General features: G+C 39.1%; 1 protein-coding gene across 2 annotated transcripts in view; it reads left to right on the top strand.

Annotated features, from left to right (window-relative positions):
• Window positions 1-20,614, top strand: part of PDK3 (pyruvate dehydrogenase kinase 3) — a 53,337-nt gene that overhangs the window by 21,965 nt on the left and 10,758 nt on the right. For both annotated transcript variants that reach the window (XM_084492826.1, XM_084492827.1), the window contains 3 exons: window positions 8,509-8,580; window positions 15,777-15,961; window positions 17,682-17,771. In XM_084492826.1, coding sequence (XP_084348952.1) covers window positions 8,509-8,580; window positions 15,777-15,961; window positions 17,682-17,771 — 347 coding nt within the window. The remainder of the gene's footprint in view (window positions 1-8,508; window positions 8,581-15,776; window positions 15,962-17,681; window positions 17,772-20,614) is intronic.

Genomic DNA, 20,614 nt, shown 5'->3' on the forward strand with positions numbered 1-20,614 from the left:
CTGATTTTGATCCTCAGTTAAATAAGAGCGTTTGTGGAAAGGAATATCTTCTTAAGATTATTTGAGAATATATTTGTGATTTTATATCAGAATTACTAAGATAATTATAGAATGTTGTTTTTCTGATTTATAGATCTGGACTTTAAAGAGTTTATTTCCTATTTCCCCGCTTGGAGTTTTTTTTGTTTTGTTTTGTTTTGTTTGTTTTTAAAATGTTTACCTGTAGATTAAAATTCCTGTTAATATACCAGTTAGGAATCTTGGGCAAAATGTAATCTATAAGTTAGGTCTTAAATAAATAAACTAAACTAAACTTAGGCTTGAGTGACCAAGAATATTAGTCAGTTTTGAAGATAGCAAGTTTTGAGACATACAGTGTTTTAACCTAAGCCTTAGACATACCTAGAGAGAGATTGCTAAATCTTAGTAAAACATGAATTCAGCTGTTCAGCTGCTTTGTGAACTTCTAAAATTGAGATATCTCTTGATGCCCTTATTGCATACTTAGACTCTTTCGGATCAGATTTTACAGTCCTTTATTTTTAGTATGTCATAGGTTTAGAAAGCTTGACGGTTTATTAATATGCAAGCCAAAAAAATGTATGTTTGCCACAAGTGAGCAAATACATCTTGTAATACATTATTCACTTTAATCTGTATAATTGCTAATTTCTTGTAAGTAGATAGGGTTTACTTAAATAAATGTGGAGCTCTTTGTAATATATGACTGTAACATACTTGTCTATATCATACCTTTTGCATGACAGTGATGAACAATATCTCTGCTATAGGCTGATAGTTTTCTATCTAGCCACCAACATAATGTGGTAGTATAAATAAATCACAATTACAATAGAGCCTTACGGTTTTATGTGTTTATGACAAGACACCAAATTAGCTGGAGCATTAAAATGCAAGTTTCCAGTGTATTTCTTAACGTCAACCTGCCAAATAATTCAAAAGGCTCTTAATCCTTGTAGTAGGTCTTATTATTCTTTTAAACTAGCGTAAGGTGGCTATAGATGGAATTTAGGTTTGGTGGAGTAAGAAAACAAATTAGCCTCACCTACTGTTCAGCATGGATTCTTTCCTGTCCATCTTCTATCCAGCCAGTCAGAAGCATTTGGGATTGCATGAATTTCAGTCTTTTACAGGTCCCTTGGGAAGCAGTCTCAGCCTGACTCTTCTGAGAATATGCTCCCTGCTGCAGGCAAGCCCTGTTCTTTCGGTTTTCTAATCCATTTCCATGGCCGTGCTGTAGGCACTTTGCTTCCTGTACCACACCTTGTCTGCACCGTGTACAGGAGTTTTACAACTGATTGCTTGATTGCTCTCAGGAAAAGTGCTGTCTGTCTTCCTCCTTTCTGGATTCCTTAGCCTGATGTATGTGGCAATGAGGATAAGCAAGACAGCTGTCCTTCCTTTGTTCTGTTTGGCTACTCATTTTCAAATCAAGCTGGCATTACACACACGGTGAATTACAAACAACAAACCGAGTTTTGAATTTCAATCTGCACAAAGATAAAGCGTTATCCCAGACCCAGTTAGAATTTATAACACTGTGTGCACATATGTTTTGCATGAATTAGCAAGGGAAGGAAGAAAATGAATGAAAATAATGATAATGCTTGTAATGTGTTTTGGCTGCAAAGTGGAGTGATTCCAAATAACAAATCAACAAGCAGCGTGGTAGAGATCAGCAGCTTATTTTAGTTACTCAAAATTAATGGCCAACTTCCCTACTAAAGAAGAGGGCTTTTTTATAGGTCAGCTTTGAGAGGGCACTCTATCTCAAATTTAGATAGAATACGCAGAATATGGAGTGTGTGGCAGAACTGCCTAATAAAGGACATGATCACTAATGCGATGTGGAGAAGATAGTTATGATAAAACCAACGGTTAAGGTCAGGGCTTATAAAATACCAAAAGTAACTGTGAAGCTGTCACAGTGAACTGCTCCTCTGCCATACCTGTAATTCCTATTTTAATTAATCCTGATTTTTCTCTACTCTAGTACTTTCTTGGAAAGGAATATGAATTTCCATTTATCTTCTTGGAAAGATACACTAGAGAAATCATTAGCCTGGGGATTAATAATTGTGTTCCTCCATTTTTTTTATATTCAGACTGTGCTAACAAATTTGTGTTACCATGGAAATGTATTTTATCAGTGCTTGGGTGTTAGAGATTGTAAAGGAAAATCTTACGGAAATACACGTGGGGAAAAAGTAAAGGCATCTTGCATCCAGTCCCACCTTTTTTTTTTAGTTAAAATTTGGAGTTGGCATTATGGGCATTTACAGTGATCTTGTGTATGAAATGTACCATTCTGGAATTACTGCATTGGGCAGACTGACAAGAATTCAGTCTACCTTGTGGCAATTAACAGAAGAACAAGGCTAGAGTGCTTGAAAACCAAGAGCTTGCCCAGTGAGTTGTGGTGGATTGTGCTAAAGAATTAAGGACCGGAAAGACAACAGATTTGAAGGGCATGGGCTTTGATTTCTGCTTTCGATGACTCACTGAAAGTAGCAAAATATAACCGACAATTAATTTATTTTTTGTAGATTTGTGTTCTGTGTTGTTCTATTAATTTGCTAATAGTATAGCAAAATGTCTCTTATTCTAGTACTTTTCTCTTTTATTCTAGCTGGCTGGTAACTTTATGTGAACTGTGTTTAAAACATGGCCAGTTCAGCTTTCCCGTGCTTGGTAAATCCTGTAGTTACCACCTTTATGCATTCTTCACACACGCTAACTGACATAGGAGTATACTGCATGGCTGACTCTGTGCTGATAGGTAAACTGTCCTATTGGCTGTTGTTAAGATAGTGTTGTGAGTTATTTATTACAGTTCATCAGGGCTATAAATTTGCTTTTAAACAAATTTTTTACTTTCTTAGTTTCTCCAGTGTGTGGCTGTTTGGGGAGGAGTAAGGAATGAAAGGATGTAAGCAGTTTGAAAAATTGTAAAGTGCAACTAAAAAAGAATGTATGGCACTTGCAGTTCTCAGTTTTTATTTGGAAACTTGGGCTAATACACAGGGTATTACAGCATCCCAGATTGGATGTTTTATAATCCGTAAGCATTGTACAGTGGGTTAGATTTGTTTAACTTCAGGTTGTGTTTTCCAGCTTAATTTATTCTATGGTTTGGAAGAAATAGAGTGATGACATCTGAATAACTTCAATGTGAAGTTAATAACCTTTCTTCTGAACTGGTGTCTCTAACTTGCTGGATACAGTGCTTGTGCTAATGAACGTGGCTTTCTAAAGTAATATCAATCTACTTCAGAATCAGAAAGAGACATCTAAATACTGTTGCTAACCCTATATAAAGGATTAGCGTTGCCTATTTCCATACTTTCTCCATCACCACAATGATTAAATACAAACCACTATTAGTATGTTGATAAATTTCCTTAGTTTAGAGCATTTTGTTTGTGTGATTTTCCTTTTTTTTTGAGAAACTCCCAGTTCCTCAGTGGTGCTGTGTTGAGCCTGCAGCATAATGACCTCAGAAGCTGTTCTGCCCGCTGGTTCCACTGGCGGCTGGTGACCATGTTTGGCAGCTTTTTTCTGGTTGAGACCTGCTTTAGTCTTTTTCTGACTGAGACAGTTTTCTGCACAATTACTTGCCCCATTAGAGGAGAGAAACACTTGGCTTGCCCCTGCCTGTTACTCTAGTTGAAGTGCTGATCATTCAACACAGGAGTAGTTGACTACTCCAGGGGCAGCAGTCTGAAGAGCAACGTGGCAGTAAGCAAATAAAATGTACACATCTCAGTGCAGCACACCAGTAGTAGTGGGCAGCCAATCAAACCCAAACAGCATAAAAATCAGGTATCAGCTACATTCGGTACCAGAAATATTCATTGCTGTGTTATACACAGCGTCAGCACAGAACTGCTGATGTCCAAGATCTCTGGTCAGAGTTCTCTAGTAAAAAGTACATGCTGTGTTGCTGCTTAAATGTGGCTGTTCTCCTGTATCTTCAGAAGCAGGGCATTCAGGATATTGTATGATGGCAGGGGTCAGCAGCTTCCAAATAACCTTCTCTAACTTACTGTGCCACCAGAGAAACTGTCACCTCTCTGATGATACAGACTTATTGAAGCATCTTTCATATGGGAAAAGCCTGAGAGCACTGTATATGACTTTGGAGATATTCAGAAAGATGTCTGGACTGTTCAGTCTGGAGAAGAAAAGGCTCAGAGGGGTGAATAATATCAGTGTGTATAAATACTTCATGGGAGAGAATGATGACAAGGGATCCAGGCTCTTTTTAGTAGATCACAGTGACAGGACAAGAGGCAATGGACACGAGTTAAAGCCCACAAAATTTCATCTGAACAGAAGAAAAAAACCTTTTACACAGTGAAGGTGGTCAAACACCACAAAAAGGTTGCCCAGAGAGGATGTGGAAGGTACATCTGTGGAGTTACTCAAAACTCAACCAGACATACAGTCTACGACAGTCTGCTCTAGCTGACTGTGCTTGAGCGCAGGGGTTGGACTAGAAGATCTCAAGATCCCTTCCAACCGCAAAGATTCTGTGATTTCCTTGGGAAGCTGAGTCGGAACCCTACATGTCCTGGGAGGTAGAAAGAACTATTGTTGAAAAATATGAAAAATCATATACTGAAGGTGTGGGGAAAATGGAAAGGTTGAGGAGGAGAAATACAGGCCTCCATAAAACAAGGAGGATGGCAACATAAATTAAAGCAGGAAGGGAAAGAATTTCAAGCCAGGAAGAAGACTTGAAAGGATAAGGAGTGGAGCGGTGGTTGTTGGCAAACTCGGTGATGCATATGGACCTTTGTATAACATGAGAAACATGTATTGTGCTCTGCTTGTGCTAGAGCATGGGTTCAGAGCTTGGATGCTACTCCTGGGTTCAGGTCATGATGGCTGTCTTGTCTTCAACACATTTGGTGCTCATCTACAGCAGCTCCTAGTGTAGTTTCTTCTGAGAAGAACCTGATTTCTAGTGCTAAAACCACTTTGCAAATGTAAGCAGTGTTGATTAAGGGAGAATTACTGGGGAATTCATTTCAAAACCATACTGCTGGTGTAAATTCGGGTGCCAATGGAGACAGTCATTGAGTACCAAGAGATCAACCTTTGTTCGAGGAACAGAAGATGACTGCTTCACAGTAATCAGGCAGGTATTTTCTGGGTAGATTGCTTTTCAGTGTAGAATCAAATATTTTGCCTTTCCCCCCCACGCCAACAGATTTAAGATAGCAAATACTTAATTACAAAGGAAGGTCTGAGCTTTCTTTGATATATTACAACCCATAGCATGAGGGAATTATTCCAGCCTAACAGTGGTGGTGGTCTTCTTGACTGAGTCTAGATACGTGGCTTTTTTCATTCCTAAACAAAGTGGCAAGAAAAAGCTGCCCCATGAATGTCCTTTTCTCTGTATACCCAGCAAAAGTCCAGAAATCAGTTTTCTCTTTGATACAACCATGGGTTGGATGACTTGGGTATACTCTGACCATCAGTCATGGAAACTGTGAAAGAGGTAACAAAGCCTGCCTGCAAAGGGTCATATATTCACTAGAGCTACAGGAAATCAGTCAAGGGAATAGGTGTAAATGTTCCTTCTGCATGAGATTGCCAGGTTTGGCAAGGAGTCAGAAGCTGATCTTCTGAAATTTTGAAACACTGCACAGAACCTAAGCCCTGAATTGCCTCCTTGCGCTGTCTGATACTCCCTCGTCTTTCCTTTCAGAGGTACTTTACTGGTTAATACTGTGTTTTGCTAATTGTAATTATATCTCTTTTTTTTGTTCTTTACACATGATTAAGCTGATTGACACTGGCTTGTATGAGGAAGATAATGTTGAAGAAAATGCCTTAAAAACAAAGGAGCGAGGGTGCTCATAGATTTGTTCCCTGTTAGGTTTCACAGATGAAGCAGCAGAGCTCTGAAAGTAAAGCAGCTTTTCTCCAGTGAGAATAAAAGGGGAGGGCATTTGAGGACGCATTCTCAAAGGAGATGAATTCTCATTCTCTCTTTCAGAAACCCAGTCCCTCTTCCAGCTGACTGTCCTGATGATTCTTTCCCTGCCTGTCTGTCCTCACATAGCTCTACCTATGCAGGGACCTTATGGACTGTTCAGTGTCTGTCAAATTGCTGAATGTTGCACTCCTCAGGAATGCATCTTCAGTGGGCTTTGGCTCCACCAAGTTACTGTCTGTTCCCAAAGTGATCCTAGACAGTTTCTTGACTTTGTGGGAGCAGGTGTGGTGGTGGTTCTGAACTGATACTTTTCTCCTAGTGGTGTAAAAGAATGGGCTCTAGAAAATGCAGTGCTAGACACATCAGCTACCTGCTGAACTTGGAACTGTTTGGGGGATTTCTGTACTCACGTGTGGTGGTTGTAGTAGGCTGAAAACGCACAATGTGGCAGGAGTTAATGTTACTGTGCCGACCGTGTTGGAAATACTACTCTGTGGAAAAATCCTTACTGTAGCCGAGGCTAAGATCAATTCAATTGAACAGTGCAGGACTGCTTCCAGAAGTTTTGCATGTTTTCCATGGGCAAACTCATTTCCTAACAGTGTTCTGCATGATAACCTTATCACAGACTCGGAGACTGGCTGAGGCTGGCAGGGACCCCTGGAGGTCACCTCCAAGCCCTGCCCAAGCAGGGCCACTGAGAGCAGGCTGCCCAGGGCCATGCCCAGGCGGCTTTTGGAGATCCCACAGGCTCTCTGGGCAGCCTGTCACCTGCACAGCACAGAAGTGCTTCCTGATCTGCTCCTGTTTGTGCCCACTGCCTCTTGTCCTGGCGCTGTGCACCACTGAAAAGAGCCTGGCTCCGTCCTCTGCACCCTCCCTGTCCCTTGTCACTCCAGTTGCGTGTTTTGTCCCCTGTGTGTAGACTTGTGCAAGACTACAGTCATCATCCACAAGTAGATTTTCGAAGACTGCTTGTGCTGTGGTGTGGAAATAGAGTGTTCAGTTCCGAACACTCGACAGAACTGATCTCGGCTTTGTTGCTGTACAGGGTCTGGCTGGGACGGAGTCACCTTCTGCATAGTGCCGTGAATTTGTGACTGAAGCGGTGTTGGTGACGCCAGCATTTCGGTTGTGGCTGAGCAGGGCTTGTACAATGCCAAGGCTGTCTTGTACGGCCCACAGTGCTCTGCCCCCGACCCTGGCGAGTAGGTTGGGGGTGGGCAGGAGATGGGGAGGGGACACAGCTGATCTGAGGTGTCCAGAGGGAACTTGAGCATTACAATATGCCATTGGCCTTAGGAGTAGAAGCTTAAAGAAAGGAGGAGGCAATCACTGCATGCTGGGGCCCTGCATCCCGGGATGTGGCTGGACATCTGCCTGCCCCTGGGAAGTAGTGAATTGGTTCTTTTTGCTTTGCACTTGCAGCCTTTATTTTCCTATGAAAATGTCATTATCTTGACCTGCAAGTCTTCTCACCTTCCTTCTGGTCCTGCACCAACATCAGGCAAGGAGAGTGAGCGAGCAGCTGTGTGGGTGTTTGGCTGCTGGCTGGGGTCAGCCCAATGCCAGGAGCCTGTTCCCCGTCGTAAATCACTGCTCTTCATCACTTCTGTTGCAACTGCTTGTCTGTTGTTCCTGTCCCTTGGCCCCAGTGCTGCTGATACAGAGTGACAGCCCTGGCATTACTTAAAACATTTTGGCTACATTTCATATCTAACTTTGAATGTTAAGGTCACTAGTAAAAGCTTTCGAAACACATTGTTACCACTTTTCTTAAGCTTTCTGTTTGCTTAGAAATATTATTGCTTCTAATATGTTGTTGCCATAAATATGGTTAAGACCTTTAATTTTTTTTTTTTTCCTGGAATACCCAATATTCTGTAGGTTGGTGAGGCTAGCTTTCTAATGGGATGGAGCTGCATTATGCTCTTACTAGGTTCTCTTTCTAATGCTTGGCATTATAATCTGACACTCGCTTGGAAATAACGCTGAAATGAGCCCTACCTTTTATGTGGGGGATTCAGACCAAGAAAAACCCACATTTCTTTTAGCTGTAAAGCTACATCTGTATTACTTAGCATACCTGCTTCAGGCCAAGTGTTGTGGGGTGGTGATGTTTATCCTGGTGTTGGGTGAGTTTCCTGCAGAGGGCTGGCCACGTTCATGTCAAGTGAATGGTGCTTTGCCTTAAATCTTCTTGGAGGCCTGTGTGGTACCTCTGTGGCTCTAAGCCTCAGTAGTTATTTTGTTTGTGTTGGATGTCTGAACTAAAAGCTATGATTCATTTTCCTGAGTTTTGGACTGTAGGGACATAAATGATAGTTTTTAAGTGAACATGATACATTCTTTTGAGTTTTAAGAATATTGTAGTTGCTTTGTTACAGTGTTGCTCCTCATTATAGCTTTTGCAGACATCTGTGCTACACTACTGTTGTTTCAGATGAGGTTGTATCCTTAAGACTTAAAGCTAAATTACTTCTGATTTTTTTTTATAAGTATTTTAACTCTTTCTTTATCATCTTTGCTTGTTTCAGGTATATGCAGAGCTTTCTTGAGCTTTTAGAATACGAAAATAAAAGTCCTGAGGATCCTCATGTTCTGGATGAGTGAGTAATCTATTTCTTTGTGACAATTTTTATTTTTTGTTAACCATAGAATAGTAGCAATCTCATTTGTAATGTAGAATTCATGTAGCTAAAGCCAAATTTGTAACCAGGAGCTGAATACAGGAATCTAAGTGCTTTTAACCAGTGAATTCTAGATTTATGCAGTCTGATAGGCTAAGAAATAGCATGAAATGCTTCCTCCGTGATGTTTGAGACATGTTATTCACTGAGCTCAGTACTCTGTTGTATGTAATGTACATTAACAGGTTGAATACCTTCAAACTGAGGGAAATTTGATGTATCGGTCATTCTTAATTATCTAAAAGGTTTTTAAAAGGACTTCAGGTATTGATGTTCAACTACCTCATTGAATAATATTAGTTATGTTTTGAAAAGCAAGGCATATTTAATTTTCCGTATCAACAAAATAATATGAATGCCGTCAGAATGTTTTCTAAAACACACAGAAAATCATATGCAAGTGAAAAGATAGTGCAGCAGCATGCATGTGCCTCAGAGATTAAAGAAAAAATATGATTAATTCGGTAGATATCTTCTACTGTAAAGCTTCGTTTGAAAAGATTATTTCTTGTAGATTTATTTTCTACAAGGTAGAAATTATCTACATTAATTATCAATTATCTACAGGTAGCTTGTCTTTCAAACTTGGGCTTCTTCTGACTATTCTACCTGATCAGATAGTGTTGGAAGGAAGTGTTTTGTAAAACATCTTGCAGTCCAACAAACTGCCTGTGCTGTGCAAAAGTGGTGTTTTGTCTTAACCCGGTTAGTTTAATGTAACTGAATAAACTGTTAGTTTCACATACGTTAACTGATTTGACCTCTGAAACATGTTGAAGGGAGTCATTTGGACTGGCAAAAAAAACTTTGAAGTGCAGGGTGCTAGAAGTCTGAGTGTACAAAAAAGAAGTGACTATAATAAGGGCTGATTGGTTACTCTAAATGAGGAAAATGAGGAATTGGAGTACTTGAAAGGGGCTGATACTTGCTAAAGTTGAGATCTGTACACAGGGCAAAGAGTACAGATTATAATATTAGTGAGAACAAACTGAAAAAGACCATTTGAGAAGGCTGTAGAGCCTTCTGAAAATATTAAAAAGCTTCTAATATTAAAAACTTTTAAGAATACATTGGATATCTTTTTAGTGATGTTTTAGGCATGGTTATTCTGTACTGGATCAATTAGTTGAACCCTTTGACCATTTCTAACTGTTACGTCAGAGGATTCTGTATTTACGGTGTATTTGCTGATGGGACAAGAGCTTCTGTTTGTGACTATCTTAGCAGTAAGAGTTCCTACTGTTTGACTTAGAACATCTGGTAACTGAGTTCTACTCAAGAACTTCAGTTTCCCTTTGAGATGACAGAAGCTGTCCTGGACATCTGAGTGGGCCTGGCAAGCATAACAGGTCCCGGTAAGCCTATAATATCCCGGACGTGCAGATGGATGCAATGTAGTTATGAAGCTGCTTGTTCCATTTTAGATGTTCTGCAGTTAGGTAACTGAATGTCAGTGTTTCTCAGACTTCAGAGGTTCCAGGTAGTTTACTAAATATATATTTATTTATGGAGTGTGTAAAAGGTTGGTCGACAGTTTTCTTGGAGATCTGTTTTTGGGGTTTGTTCACAATTACCAGGTGTTTTATGTGATTGTCATAGTGGTAATGGGCATTTCTGACATTGATATGAAATGATGTGAAATATTCGGTGAGATATTCTATATCAGTATGATATACCAAATATGATAAACCAAATATTTACTCCATCAGTGTAATTTTTGTTACAGTAATCACAAGATGTCAAAGATTTTAGGATGTGTATTTAAATACATATAGTAAGGAACACCAGGAATTCTTTTGCAGCCTTCTGAGATAAAGTCCAACTATACTTATTGTCCAAAAGGCAGGAAGAGTGTTCTTTTATACTGAGTTTGGCCTTTGAAGAGATGCAAAACCTACATTATCCAATTGAAGACCAATTTATTCTTATTGATGATATTGGATAGGCTGCTTGAGATTAGGCAGATTTACTTTCCTACTCTTTTGCATGTCATCTCTTCCTAACTTTCTGAAAGCCATGCCATCTGACTGGATATGGAGCTGTAATTAGCAATCATTTTAAAAATTTAATAATCCAATGGATAAATCTAACCATTTCCCAACTTCTCTACCAGTGTCCCATGTTGCTGCTCTATAGCCCTGTCCCCTTTTTATGTCTATATGGCAGGAGGAGAAATGTTGGGAACTCTTTTCAGTAATGGTTCTATAACACTTTGGTTTTGTAACTATATAACAATGAATTCAGAATTTGACCCATTATCTGGGACCTGCTGGGGTGGACTTAAGGTTCTGGTGCTGCTTATCAAGGTAACAGCAGCACGAGAGAAGAGAAAGAGCTGAAGTGCTCTTTTAGACACATCTGATAACCATAGACGTGCCCTTATAAGAGGATCTGATCACAGTTCCATACTTGTCCTTGAATACCATGCAGCAAATGAAATACTCTGGTGTCACCACCACCAGGATTGTGCAGAGGGGCAGATGTCCCATAGTCCAGGTAGGTCTCAGATTGCCAGTGCCAGTCGCTTGATGGCTTGACAGTTGTGGGTCTGAACCTTCAGAATGCAGCTTTAGCTTGCACATGATGAGTCCTTTCCGAAGTTTGGGTTAGATGTTTTTTATAGTAGTGCTATTTCTACAGCAGGCAGATTGTTTTGGTTTTTCATTTTTTTTTAGTTGAAATTAAATACATGTGGCTCAGTCTTGAGAAATGAACTTGCTGCAGTTTGCAAATGTATCAGATATTTTAAAATGACCCAGGGCTACTCATTATACAAGTTTTTGTCATTTCAGGAGTGGTCACTGAATCTTACAGGCTCCTCTTGGATGGAACAGAGCAATGCTGTCTGCTTCAGTCAATAGTTGGCGAGAGGCAGTCTTGCAGACCAGGATTTACTTTCTTTAAATATTTCATGGCTTTTTGGTTTTCTGATACTCCTTAGCAAATGCGTGGATATCTCTCTTAACCCTTCTTTACACAGCATTTATCAGAGTCAAACTGGGCTCAGGGTCTCCAGGATCATATGTCCTCAGGAGCAATTTCTAGCACAAGTAATTGCAGACTGAATCAGAGTTTGGACCTCTTGCAATAGTGATTTTTTTTTGTGGCAACCACCAGGCAGCGTGGCTTTTGAAGGGTGAGATGCATGATGTTGGAGGTGGTACTTCAATTAATGCTTTCTAAAATGGTGAAATGACGGCATTAGTTAAATGTAAAACTGCCCTCTGACTTTGTGTCACCTCTCTGCTCACCTGGGGAGCCTGCTTGGGTGTTCTCAGAGCTCAGGGCCCCTTTTTCATATCAACGTACAGGATTATAGATGTTACCCCTGTGTTGGCATAGCTGTCTGCTCAGCCATACAGTGAAATGAGTTGGGAAACTGATCTAGTGGAAAAATAGCCCTCTTTCAGCCCCATCAATCCCTAAACTGTTGTGCCCCGAGGCCTGCAAAGAGAGCAGTGCCAACGCAATACGGCGGGTGAACAGGTATGAGTAGGTGCAGACTAAACCAATGCTAACGCTGAGTAGTGGCTTCCCAGAGTAGCCCAGCTTGCCTATGCCCTTAGCGTATAAATTTGAGGACAGATGCATAGCCATGAATTTTTTTGAACATGGGGAAAAATACGTCAAAGGGATTTTTCTGCCACGTATTTCTGTGCTACAGAGGATCAGAAATGCTTCAGTTTCTTCACGTTCTATTGGTTAGTGGACTGGATGAAGACTTGCTACAATGTTGTCAGACCTTTTTGGAATTTTTGATAATAACAGTGTCTTTACTCAAGGTGCAGAGGGGTCTGGTAGGAAGTCTTTCCTTAGCTCTGTCAAACAATGTGATTGCAGAAGTTTTAAGATAAGGTGTTCACATTTGGTAGAGTGTGTAAGCTGGCAGAAGTGTTTGGAACTTCCCATGGTGGCAGTATGCATCCGGATGATCATGCAAAGGCAGAAGTTGCTTTTCAAAAACAGAAGGTTTTGTAAAAAGTGGTGTTTATCTGTACATTGGGGGGAAAAAAAAAAAAAAAAGAAAAGAACAAACACTCCACATTCCGTACCCATGAGTTTCTTGGATTTTTTTCTTGCTCACCCTGTGGTGGGAGTGCGTCAGAGAAAGTATTCCAGATTCAATAGTAACTGAAGTAATACACTGTGAATATGTCTATAGATAATGCACAAATATGAAATTTAGTAATTAAAAAATAACTTTTCCTTGTGCAGCACAAAGATTGGAATAGCAATTCTGTTAGCAATTTGAAATAACTATCGGAGTAGATTGGAATAAGCACATGGTGTTTTGTTACTTTAAAATAATATGAAATGCTACTTCACTTAGTGTTTTTACTTTGAAAATAGTTATGTTCTACTAGGGGAATTTTTCAGAGCATGAACTTGGTTTGTCTTTCTGGTGGTTTTCAACTACCAGGTAGCTAGCACTTTTTTCTAAAAGAGCAGTCTGTCAGTCAAAGAATATTGTGTGTGTGTATGTATATATACACATATGTCCTATTTAAAAGGATTTTTGACGGTCTACACGCATCAGTTTTTCTTCAACCTTTCAGGTAATGCTATCCATAAAATGGACATAGCAAAAATTCCTTTTTGTCTTTATACTGAGTTTTTAAAATTACTTTTCTTGCACTGTCCTGATAAATCAAAACAGAATAATGCCTATTACTGCGATTAGGGACTTAAAAAATAACTTGTGTGTTGACATTCATTAATTACCTTCACAGGAATGCATAGGCTTAGTTTATTTAATAGCTGTGGTAACAAACATTGTTTTGTTAATACAGAAGCCACTGAAGTTATTTGACTGAAGTAGCTTCATATTAGTAATTGCTCTTCTGTCAGACCAACAGCATTATTCATTGTAGTTGTGCAAATGCAAAACAGAATTTTTCTGAAGATTTATTGCTAAATAAAACTTTCAGAGCTATTCTGCAATCGATTTTTCTCAGTCAATCCCATGACCACTTAAGATTTTTTTTATGTGGCTTCCTATGGTTTCAGTATAGCAAAAGCTTCAAATGCCTTTCAGGTGTGTGCGGGATGGGGAGTGGGTAAGGAATGAGTGGAAGGAAATGTGTTGTGGTTTCTGTGCCACTGCCTTGAAATTAGCATATATACTTTGATATGTTTGGTCACTTGAAAGCATCTATGGGAACACTTGAGTGAACTCGGTTATCTTTGAAGATAGGACAAGAGGCTGTCAGATCGTTGTAAGAGCGAAGAATTCCTTTACTGTGTGCATTCACACACCAAGCTTCGGCTATGATTTGCTGGTCTGTAATAGGTAAACAGCCTAGACCTTTGTTTGCCCTTCCAGCGTGCTCCGTGCATTTGAGCACTTTAGTAGCAGGATATCTGCGAACAGTGTGCCCTCGTGGAGCACATAAGCATCATGTTGTATATATTGTGGGTAGTGGAGCTACTTAAAAATGAAAAGCACAGCTGTCTGCAAATAGCAGCTAGTAGAGAGTGCTGTCAGTTGTTATCTTTCAGATATGATTGGAAGTGTTGCTTCTCAGCTCTGTTTTAAGCCAGTCTTGTTGCCCTGAAACAGAGAGAAAGCATGAATAAAATAGCTGGGCAGTAGTCTTGTCTGGAAAGCTAATACCAGATCTCAGAGGGTTACAAATCATACAGAATCAAGACTTAAATGATCTGTAAATTCTTTATTAAAATATCTGAAGCAGTCAGCAAGATTGGAAAGCAATAGGGAACAAGTTGGTCTGTACTGTGAAAATTTTCGGGGAGATTCAGGCAGTTAAAACTTCCCCTTTTATATGCAACAAAACAGTGTTGAAAGGCAACTGAATTGTTTGTTAATATATGGTCAAAAAGTGGTGATCAGAACAAGGATGATGAAAGAGTATTAAATATTAATCCTACATTCCTTTGGAGCTGGCAAGGTACAGTAGAAGAAATAATTTTAAAAGCTTATCACTAGCTAAGCATATGTTTTACCATCAAACGATTGTCTTGGCTAACTGGTTATGAACAGGAAGGAAGCTTGTGCTTTAAATGTGGTGACTAACTGGTAGTCTTCTACTTTTTGTGATCCTAGTCTTCTTTGCTTCCTTAGCTGGTGTATATTTCGCTTTTGGTGCAAATAATACATCTCTTTTCAGTATAAATCTGACATATTTTTTTAAAGTCAACTACATAGCCAAGTCTGTAGATTTGCAGATGCAGGCATAGCCCAACAAGACTCCCAGCTTTGTTTTCTTCTGAAAGCTGTGTTTCACTGTGTGTTTTCTAACAAGATCATGTAAACATTGTAGTGCTAACATCCATATCACATTACAAAATAGAGCAGAACTGAGTAGCACTGATTTTTTCTATGTCTAGGCTTTTAAAAGCTAATAATTATTAATATTTAAAGTATGCACAATTTTGCGTGTGGAATAAACAGGATGAGCACTTTTAAGATAAGTGTAGAGCTGCCTTGGCAGCAGAAACAAAAATCCCCCAGGCTGATTCAAGAGAAGTACTTGTTAAAAACAAAGGAAGTGGTATCCTAAAACTGCCCAACCTACCACAGAGACATCTGTCAGAGCACCGTTGTATGTGTTCTGCCATCCAGTGGTGTAAAAAGGAAACTGAACAGAAGGCACACAGATGATAATTACCTATCCCGGCACTCAAACTTCAGAATAGATGTCAGGTAAAGAAATGCATTCAAAAATTACACTGCACAGAGTGAATTTTGGGAAGAAATTATGAATTATAATACTTGTCAGGAAATTCTATGGGGGCAGTAGGGTGCTATTTTCTGAGTTACCTCTCCAGTCTGCCAGTTACTGTTAGTTACAGAGAATGAGAGTTACTGTGGTGCATATAAAAAGGGAATCTCTTGTTCTCAGTTAATAGCAAAGGGATTTAATCTAAAGGGATGTTTCGGGAAGGAATGATTCAAATTGAGACCTTAAATATTTCACAGACCCTTGTGACCTAATGTTTCTCTTTAAATAAGCTTGTTTAGGTATGACTTCTTTATTTACTGGGTGGGATGGCAAATAGATAAAATGGTTATGGTGTGGAGAGTTGAAAACAGAAGCGAGAGATTGAGTTTAATTATACCTTTAACAATCTGTTTTTAATTTTGTTTCCTCTAGCTTTTTAGATGTTTTAATTAAAGTCAGGAACAGACACAATGATGTGGTTCCAACCATGGCTCAAGGGGTGATTGAATACAAGGAAAAATATGGCTTTGATCCATTTGTTAGCAGTAACATCCAGTATTTTCTAGATAGATTCTACACCAACCGCATCTCTTTCCGTATGCTTATTAACCAACACAGTAAGTAATTGCTTATTTCATCTTCAAGAGCTTGTTGCTTGTAAACCTGAAGAAACTGTAGCTTTGTTGTAGTATTTTTAGTACTCATGACTAATTCTTAATATTCTGTGCTAATTATGGTAAAAACATACTGGCAACAGGTTAATATGGTACTGCACAGCTGTCAGAAATGAATCCAAACCACCAGTATGCTTTCTTCCAGAATTGTCAGGCTTTGTTAGCGTGGCTGTCACTTTTTAATCTTGTTGGCAGAGACAGCTTGCATAGTGTTACATGAAGTATTTTTAGACAGTGGAGTAGCCGTATTTTTCTGCTCAGAATTCTCCCAGCATAGCTTGTAGAGTTGGCATTTATTTCATAATCAAATGTGAGGATGCAAGAATACTGTGTGTCTTTTTGCTTAATTTTTCAGCAAGTTATCTAGACTTCCTTGCCTTTTTAACTAATACTAGTTGAGTACTTCTAACTAAAGGTTTAAATTATAATCCTTGTCTCCCTCTACTCCCTATTTTCTATTTAAGAATAAATACTTGAATTAGTCATTCTCTGCCATTGAGTTCTATGTCATTGCTTTATGGTGTTACTAATAAACCTTTTCATATTCATATTACAGAATGAAAGGAGTTACTTGCACAGCTTCTAGTAACCGTTATGTGCAGCCATGCAGAAAGTGATCTATGTAAAGTTAAGATCAATCTTGATCTCTTAGTGTATCTTGTACCTTTTAGCACTAAAGCTTCATTGTCTGCCCAGTATTCTGCTTTTGTGGGCTATTAGAATATGGGTCCACTACAGGTAATGGGGAGCAAAAGTGCAGTAATGCACTAAGGTGTTTTACAAGTTGTGTGTCTTTCCAATAACCCTTTATGAGACTAGCAAATGCCATGCTGTCTGTGTACAAGTAGCTTTCATGTGCCAAAGCATGCAGTGAAATAAATAGAGTTTATTCTTGTAACTGGGCAGACAAATGATGAATAAACAGTTTACAGGCTCTCTTAGAGTTGTAAGAGTTACAACAATAATAAAAGCTTCATCGTAATAGAATTTCGAGGCCAAGTGTGAGCATCACATGCATTAGTTCTGAAGTATAAATTTACTTCATTGAACTGAAATACACTGTCCCGTGGTTGAAACTTTTTAAAAAGCTTGTAGATGCTTAATTTAGTAGAAGTTCCCTGTGGTAACCAATGTTAGTGATCTATCTGTGATGCTAAAAATTAATCTTAAAGCACTGAGAAAGACAATTGAAAAGTAGAGTTTGGAAACAGGTTATATAGCTTGCACTTTGTTTCATTATTGGCACAGTCTCCTGTGTGGTTCTGCAATGTGCAGTGTGCCAATGTATTAGCTCATCATTACTGGAATAGATAAAGCTTTCATATTCTGTCTTTTGCTTACCTCATACTGCCTCTGTTTCTTACCTACTTAAGTGCTAAAGCAGCAGAAAATCACTTCTGAAAAAAAGAAGTGTGAAATCTTTCTGCATCTTTGAGAGCTAAAATCTCAGTGAAGGATCTGGTGAGTGCCAGACCCTGTGCAAAAGACAGAGTGGAGAGCATACAGCCGAGAGTTTTCCTAAACAAGGATTCTGACAATTTGCAGGCATATCTTTTGTAAAAATGATGTGCTATTCAGTAAGATCAAGATATTACCAGATTTAAACTTTCTGTGCTGCCTCAAGTGAAACAGACGAGTCACTGCCATTTGTTTTTCCTTTTAGCACTTCTTTTTGGAGGAGACATTAATCCAGCTCACCCCAAACATATTGGAAGTATTGACCCTAATTGTAATGTGGCAGAGGTGGTTAAAGGTAAGGAGACCGGGTTCATATTTTTTGTTGATTAAAAAATTCACAATTTAGAATATACATAAATGTATTATTCAGATTCCTAAGACTGAAGGTGATTTTTATTGATTCAATACACTTAAAACAGTAACCGAAAGAAAAAGAAACACCAAGAAATAGAAGCTCTGCAGTTGCTTACAATAAAGCCATGGCTTATTCAGAATTTCTAATGTCTTTGTAGTTAAGAATGTTGAAACTTCTGATCTGTTAGTAGAACTAGGGAGACAAATAACAGATTAAATGCCTAAATGTTTTATTAAAACATAGGTGCCGTTTTCCCTAAAAATATTTAGGAACAGGTTCTAAGGTACTACTGTTTTTCCTTAATACCAGTACTAAAGAAATTTGAGAATACATGTACATGCCATTTTCTGATTTATTTAGTAAGGCGTTTAAGTAAAATGTCCTCAGCTATATATGGATATTCCAGTTATTAACGTCGTGTATCTTACCACATCACAGCCTATTCTCTCTTGTACAGAAGACGTGTATGTGATGGCTCTACCTGAATGATCTGTCATAGTCTCATGTGGCGTTTTGTTTGCTGGTTGTTATGCTTATAAGCTTTCTGAATGTTAGTAAATATGCATGAGGCGATGCTGTCCCCTTCAAGAACTGGCTTATTGAAGGTTCACACTCTGGGTGTATTTACAAATACAGCTTTTGCTGTAGGAGTGGATTCTTCCTTCTCCCCTTCGTTGCTATTTATGCAGTTACAAAAGAGGAAGAATGTGTTTTTCGCCTTCACTTTTTGTCAGCTTTCAGCTGAAAGGGAAAACTTTGTTAGAATTTGGCTTGCACAATAGCTTGCTTTGTAATGTAGATGCTTTTTACTGTTAGCAGGGCTTCTTGGCTTCTAGCTCTTTGGCTCCAAGGTGGCTTTTTTCAGCAGCTCTATTTTCTGTTGATTGATCTTACTACTCTTTGACCTTGACATTGTATGTTACAGGCTTATTTATTTAAATGTTCCTTCTAATAGCAATCTTCGGATCTATTTTGATCATGAAATTCATAGCTGCTGTCTGCTGTGAACAGAGGAGTGTGCAGCGTCAGAAAATGCTCAGTCCAGTTTTCAAGCTAGTGGCTGAGATCATCATCTGTATCTGGTGAAATATCCTTTAACAAAATGAGGACATCATAAACAGTATCCAGTGTTATTTCAAAGAAACCAAATGTTCTTAAAGGCAGAGCCTGCCCATAGTCAGTGTAAGTGAGGCCATCTTCAAGGTGATGGAGTGGTTAATTTACATTCTGTATCCTGTGCTAGCTCCAACATGTTCTGGTGCATGGGTGGTATTTGAAGCAATTTGTTAGAGTTAAGGTGTTGGCACCCTATGTGGCAGCTACAAACTCTGTAAGATCTTTGAACATGAAAGAAATGATTTAAACAACCACTTCTTACTTCAAGCAGCTTCACCGAGTGTTGCGCCTCTAACTGCCTGAGGTAGGTCTCAGTATCCCACTGACTGTCCTACAGATTTGTTTGAGCTGAGAGCAATTCTCAGCTTTTTACTTGAGCTGGGTTTTCAGATGTACTGATAGATCTTTCAATCCTGTTGCTGCTTACCTCCAGCCATGACATGAGGTGTGCCTTGAACCTTTTGGCACAGTTTCTTTTAACTAAAGGTCCTAGGCTTCTGCCAAAGGCAGAGAAGAAGGGTAAATTTGAGACTGCACTCTGACACTGTTTTTTCCCTCATGAGTGGATACTTCACTGGATCGTGAAGTGATAGTGCCTTGCCCTTCATTGCAAGGGTGGCTGCTTTGTGAAAATGGGTGAGTCTTATATTTGTTCAGCTTAGGGAGGCTAGGTAGAATTTTTTCAGAATCTCTTAATTCTCTTAAGTTTTGTATAGTGGCTGTGTCTGCTCTACATCTGTATATTGAAGTCTCTTTCATTTTTTACCACCCTATTATTAGTATGCTTTTCAGAGGCCTCGGTGTTTTTCTCTACAACAAGGAATCTGACTTCTACCACTTTGATCCACATCTGATATCCACTTATGATGTGGAAAGTCTTTGAAACATGCTAATATATCTTTTCTCCACGTAGACAACCATACGGTCATAACAGCTGCATGCCTGTCTTCAACTTTTGATGACTGAGTCAAGACTGTGGCAGTGTTCCTCATGCCCCTTTTAGCTAAAGCACAACAGGATTATTCCCAGGGCCATCAGAAGTTCTGAGATATTACAATTTTGTGTAGGTGTAGATATTCCCGCATTATTTTCCTAGGTTATGTACATCCCAGGCTGAGGTTTCTTGCAGAGCTTGGATATTAAATAGGATTTTAGTCTTTTTTACTAGGGCACGTTTTATTGTGCCAATGACAGGGCTCTTTTAGAGAAGGTCTTTGAAGTTGGCTATCTTGATACAGATGATTCCTGTTGGACAGATGACTTTGAAACGTTCTGGGGACTTGATCAAGAACATTCCCAGCATTGATTAGCTCCATTTTACTAAAGCTCAAGCAGCATCTGTGTCACCTGTGTTTGATACGTCCAGCCTTGCAGATGTCAGAATAACTGGTATAAATTCTTTCTAGTTAACAGGGTACAAATATAGATTACATCTGTAGGCAGCACATCTTGAAGTAGAACAATTAAACATAAACAAGCAGTCCTTTCTGGGGGCTAGTGATTTTGCTTTCATTGTGCTTGTTGCATTGCTGTGAGTCTTGGTGGTGACTTATTTTCTGTAGCATCACTTTGAGCAGGAGGAAGAAGGTAATTTCTAGGGCTGGATCAAATGCATCTGCGACAGTGTCTTAGCAAATTTCTCTTTGTCTACAGGATTGCACCGTCTG

The sequence above is a fragment of the Aythya ferina genome, assembly GCF_964211825.1.
Source record: "Aythya ferina genome assembly, chromosome: 1".
Classification (NCBI taxonomy): Eukaryota; Metazoa; Chordata; class Aves; order Anseriformes; family Anatidae; genus Aythya; species Aythya ferina.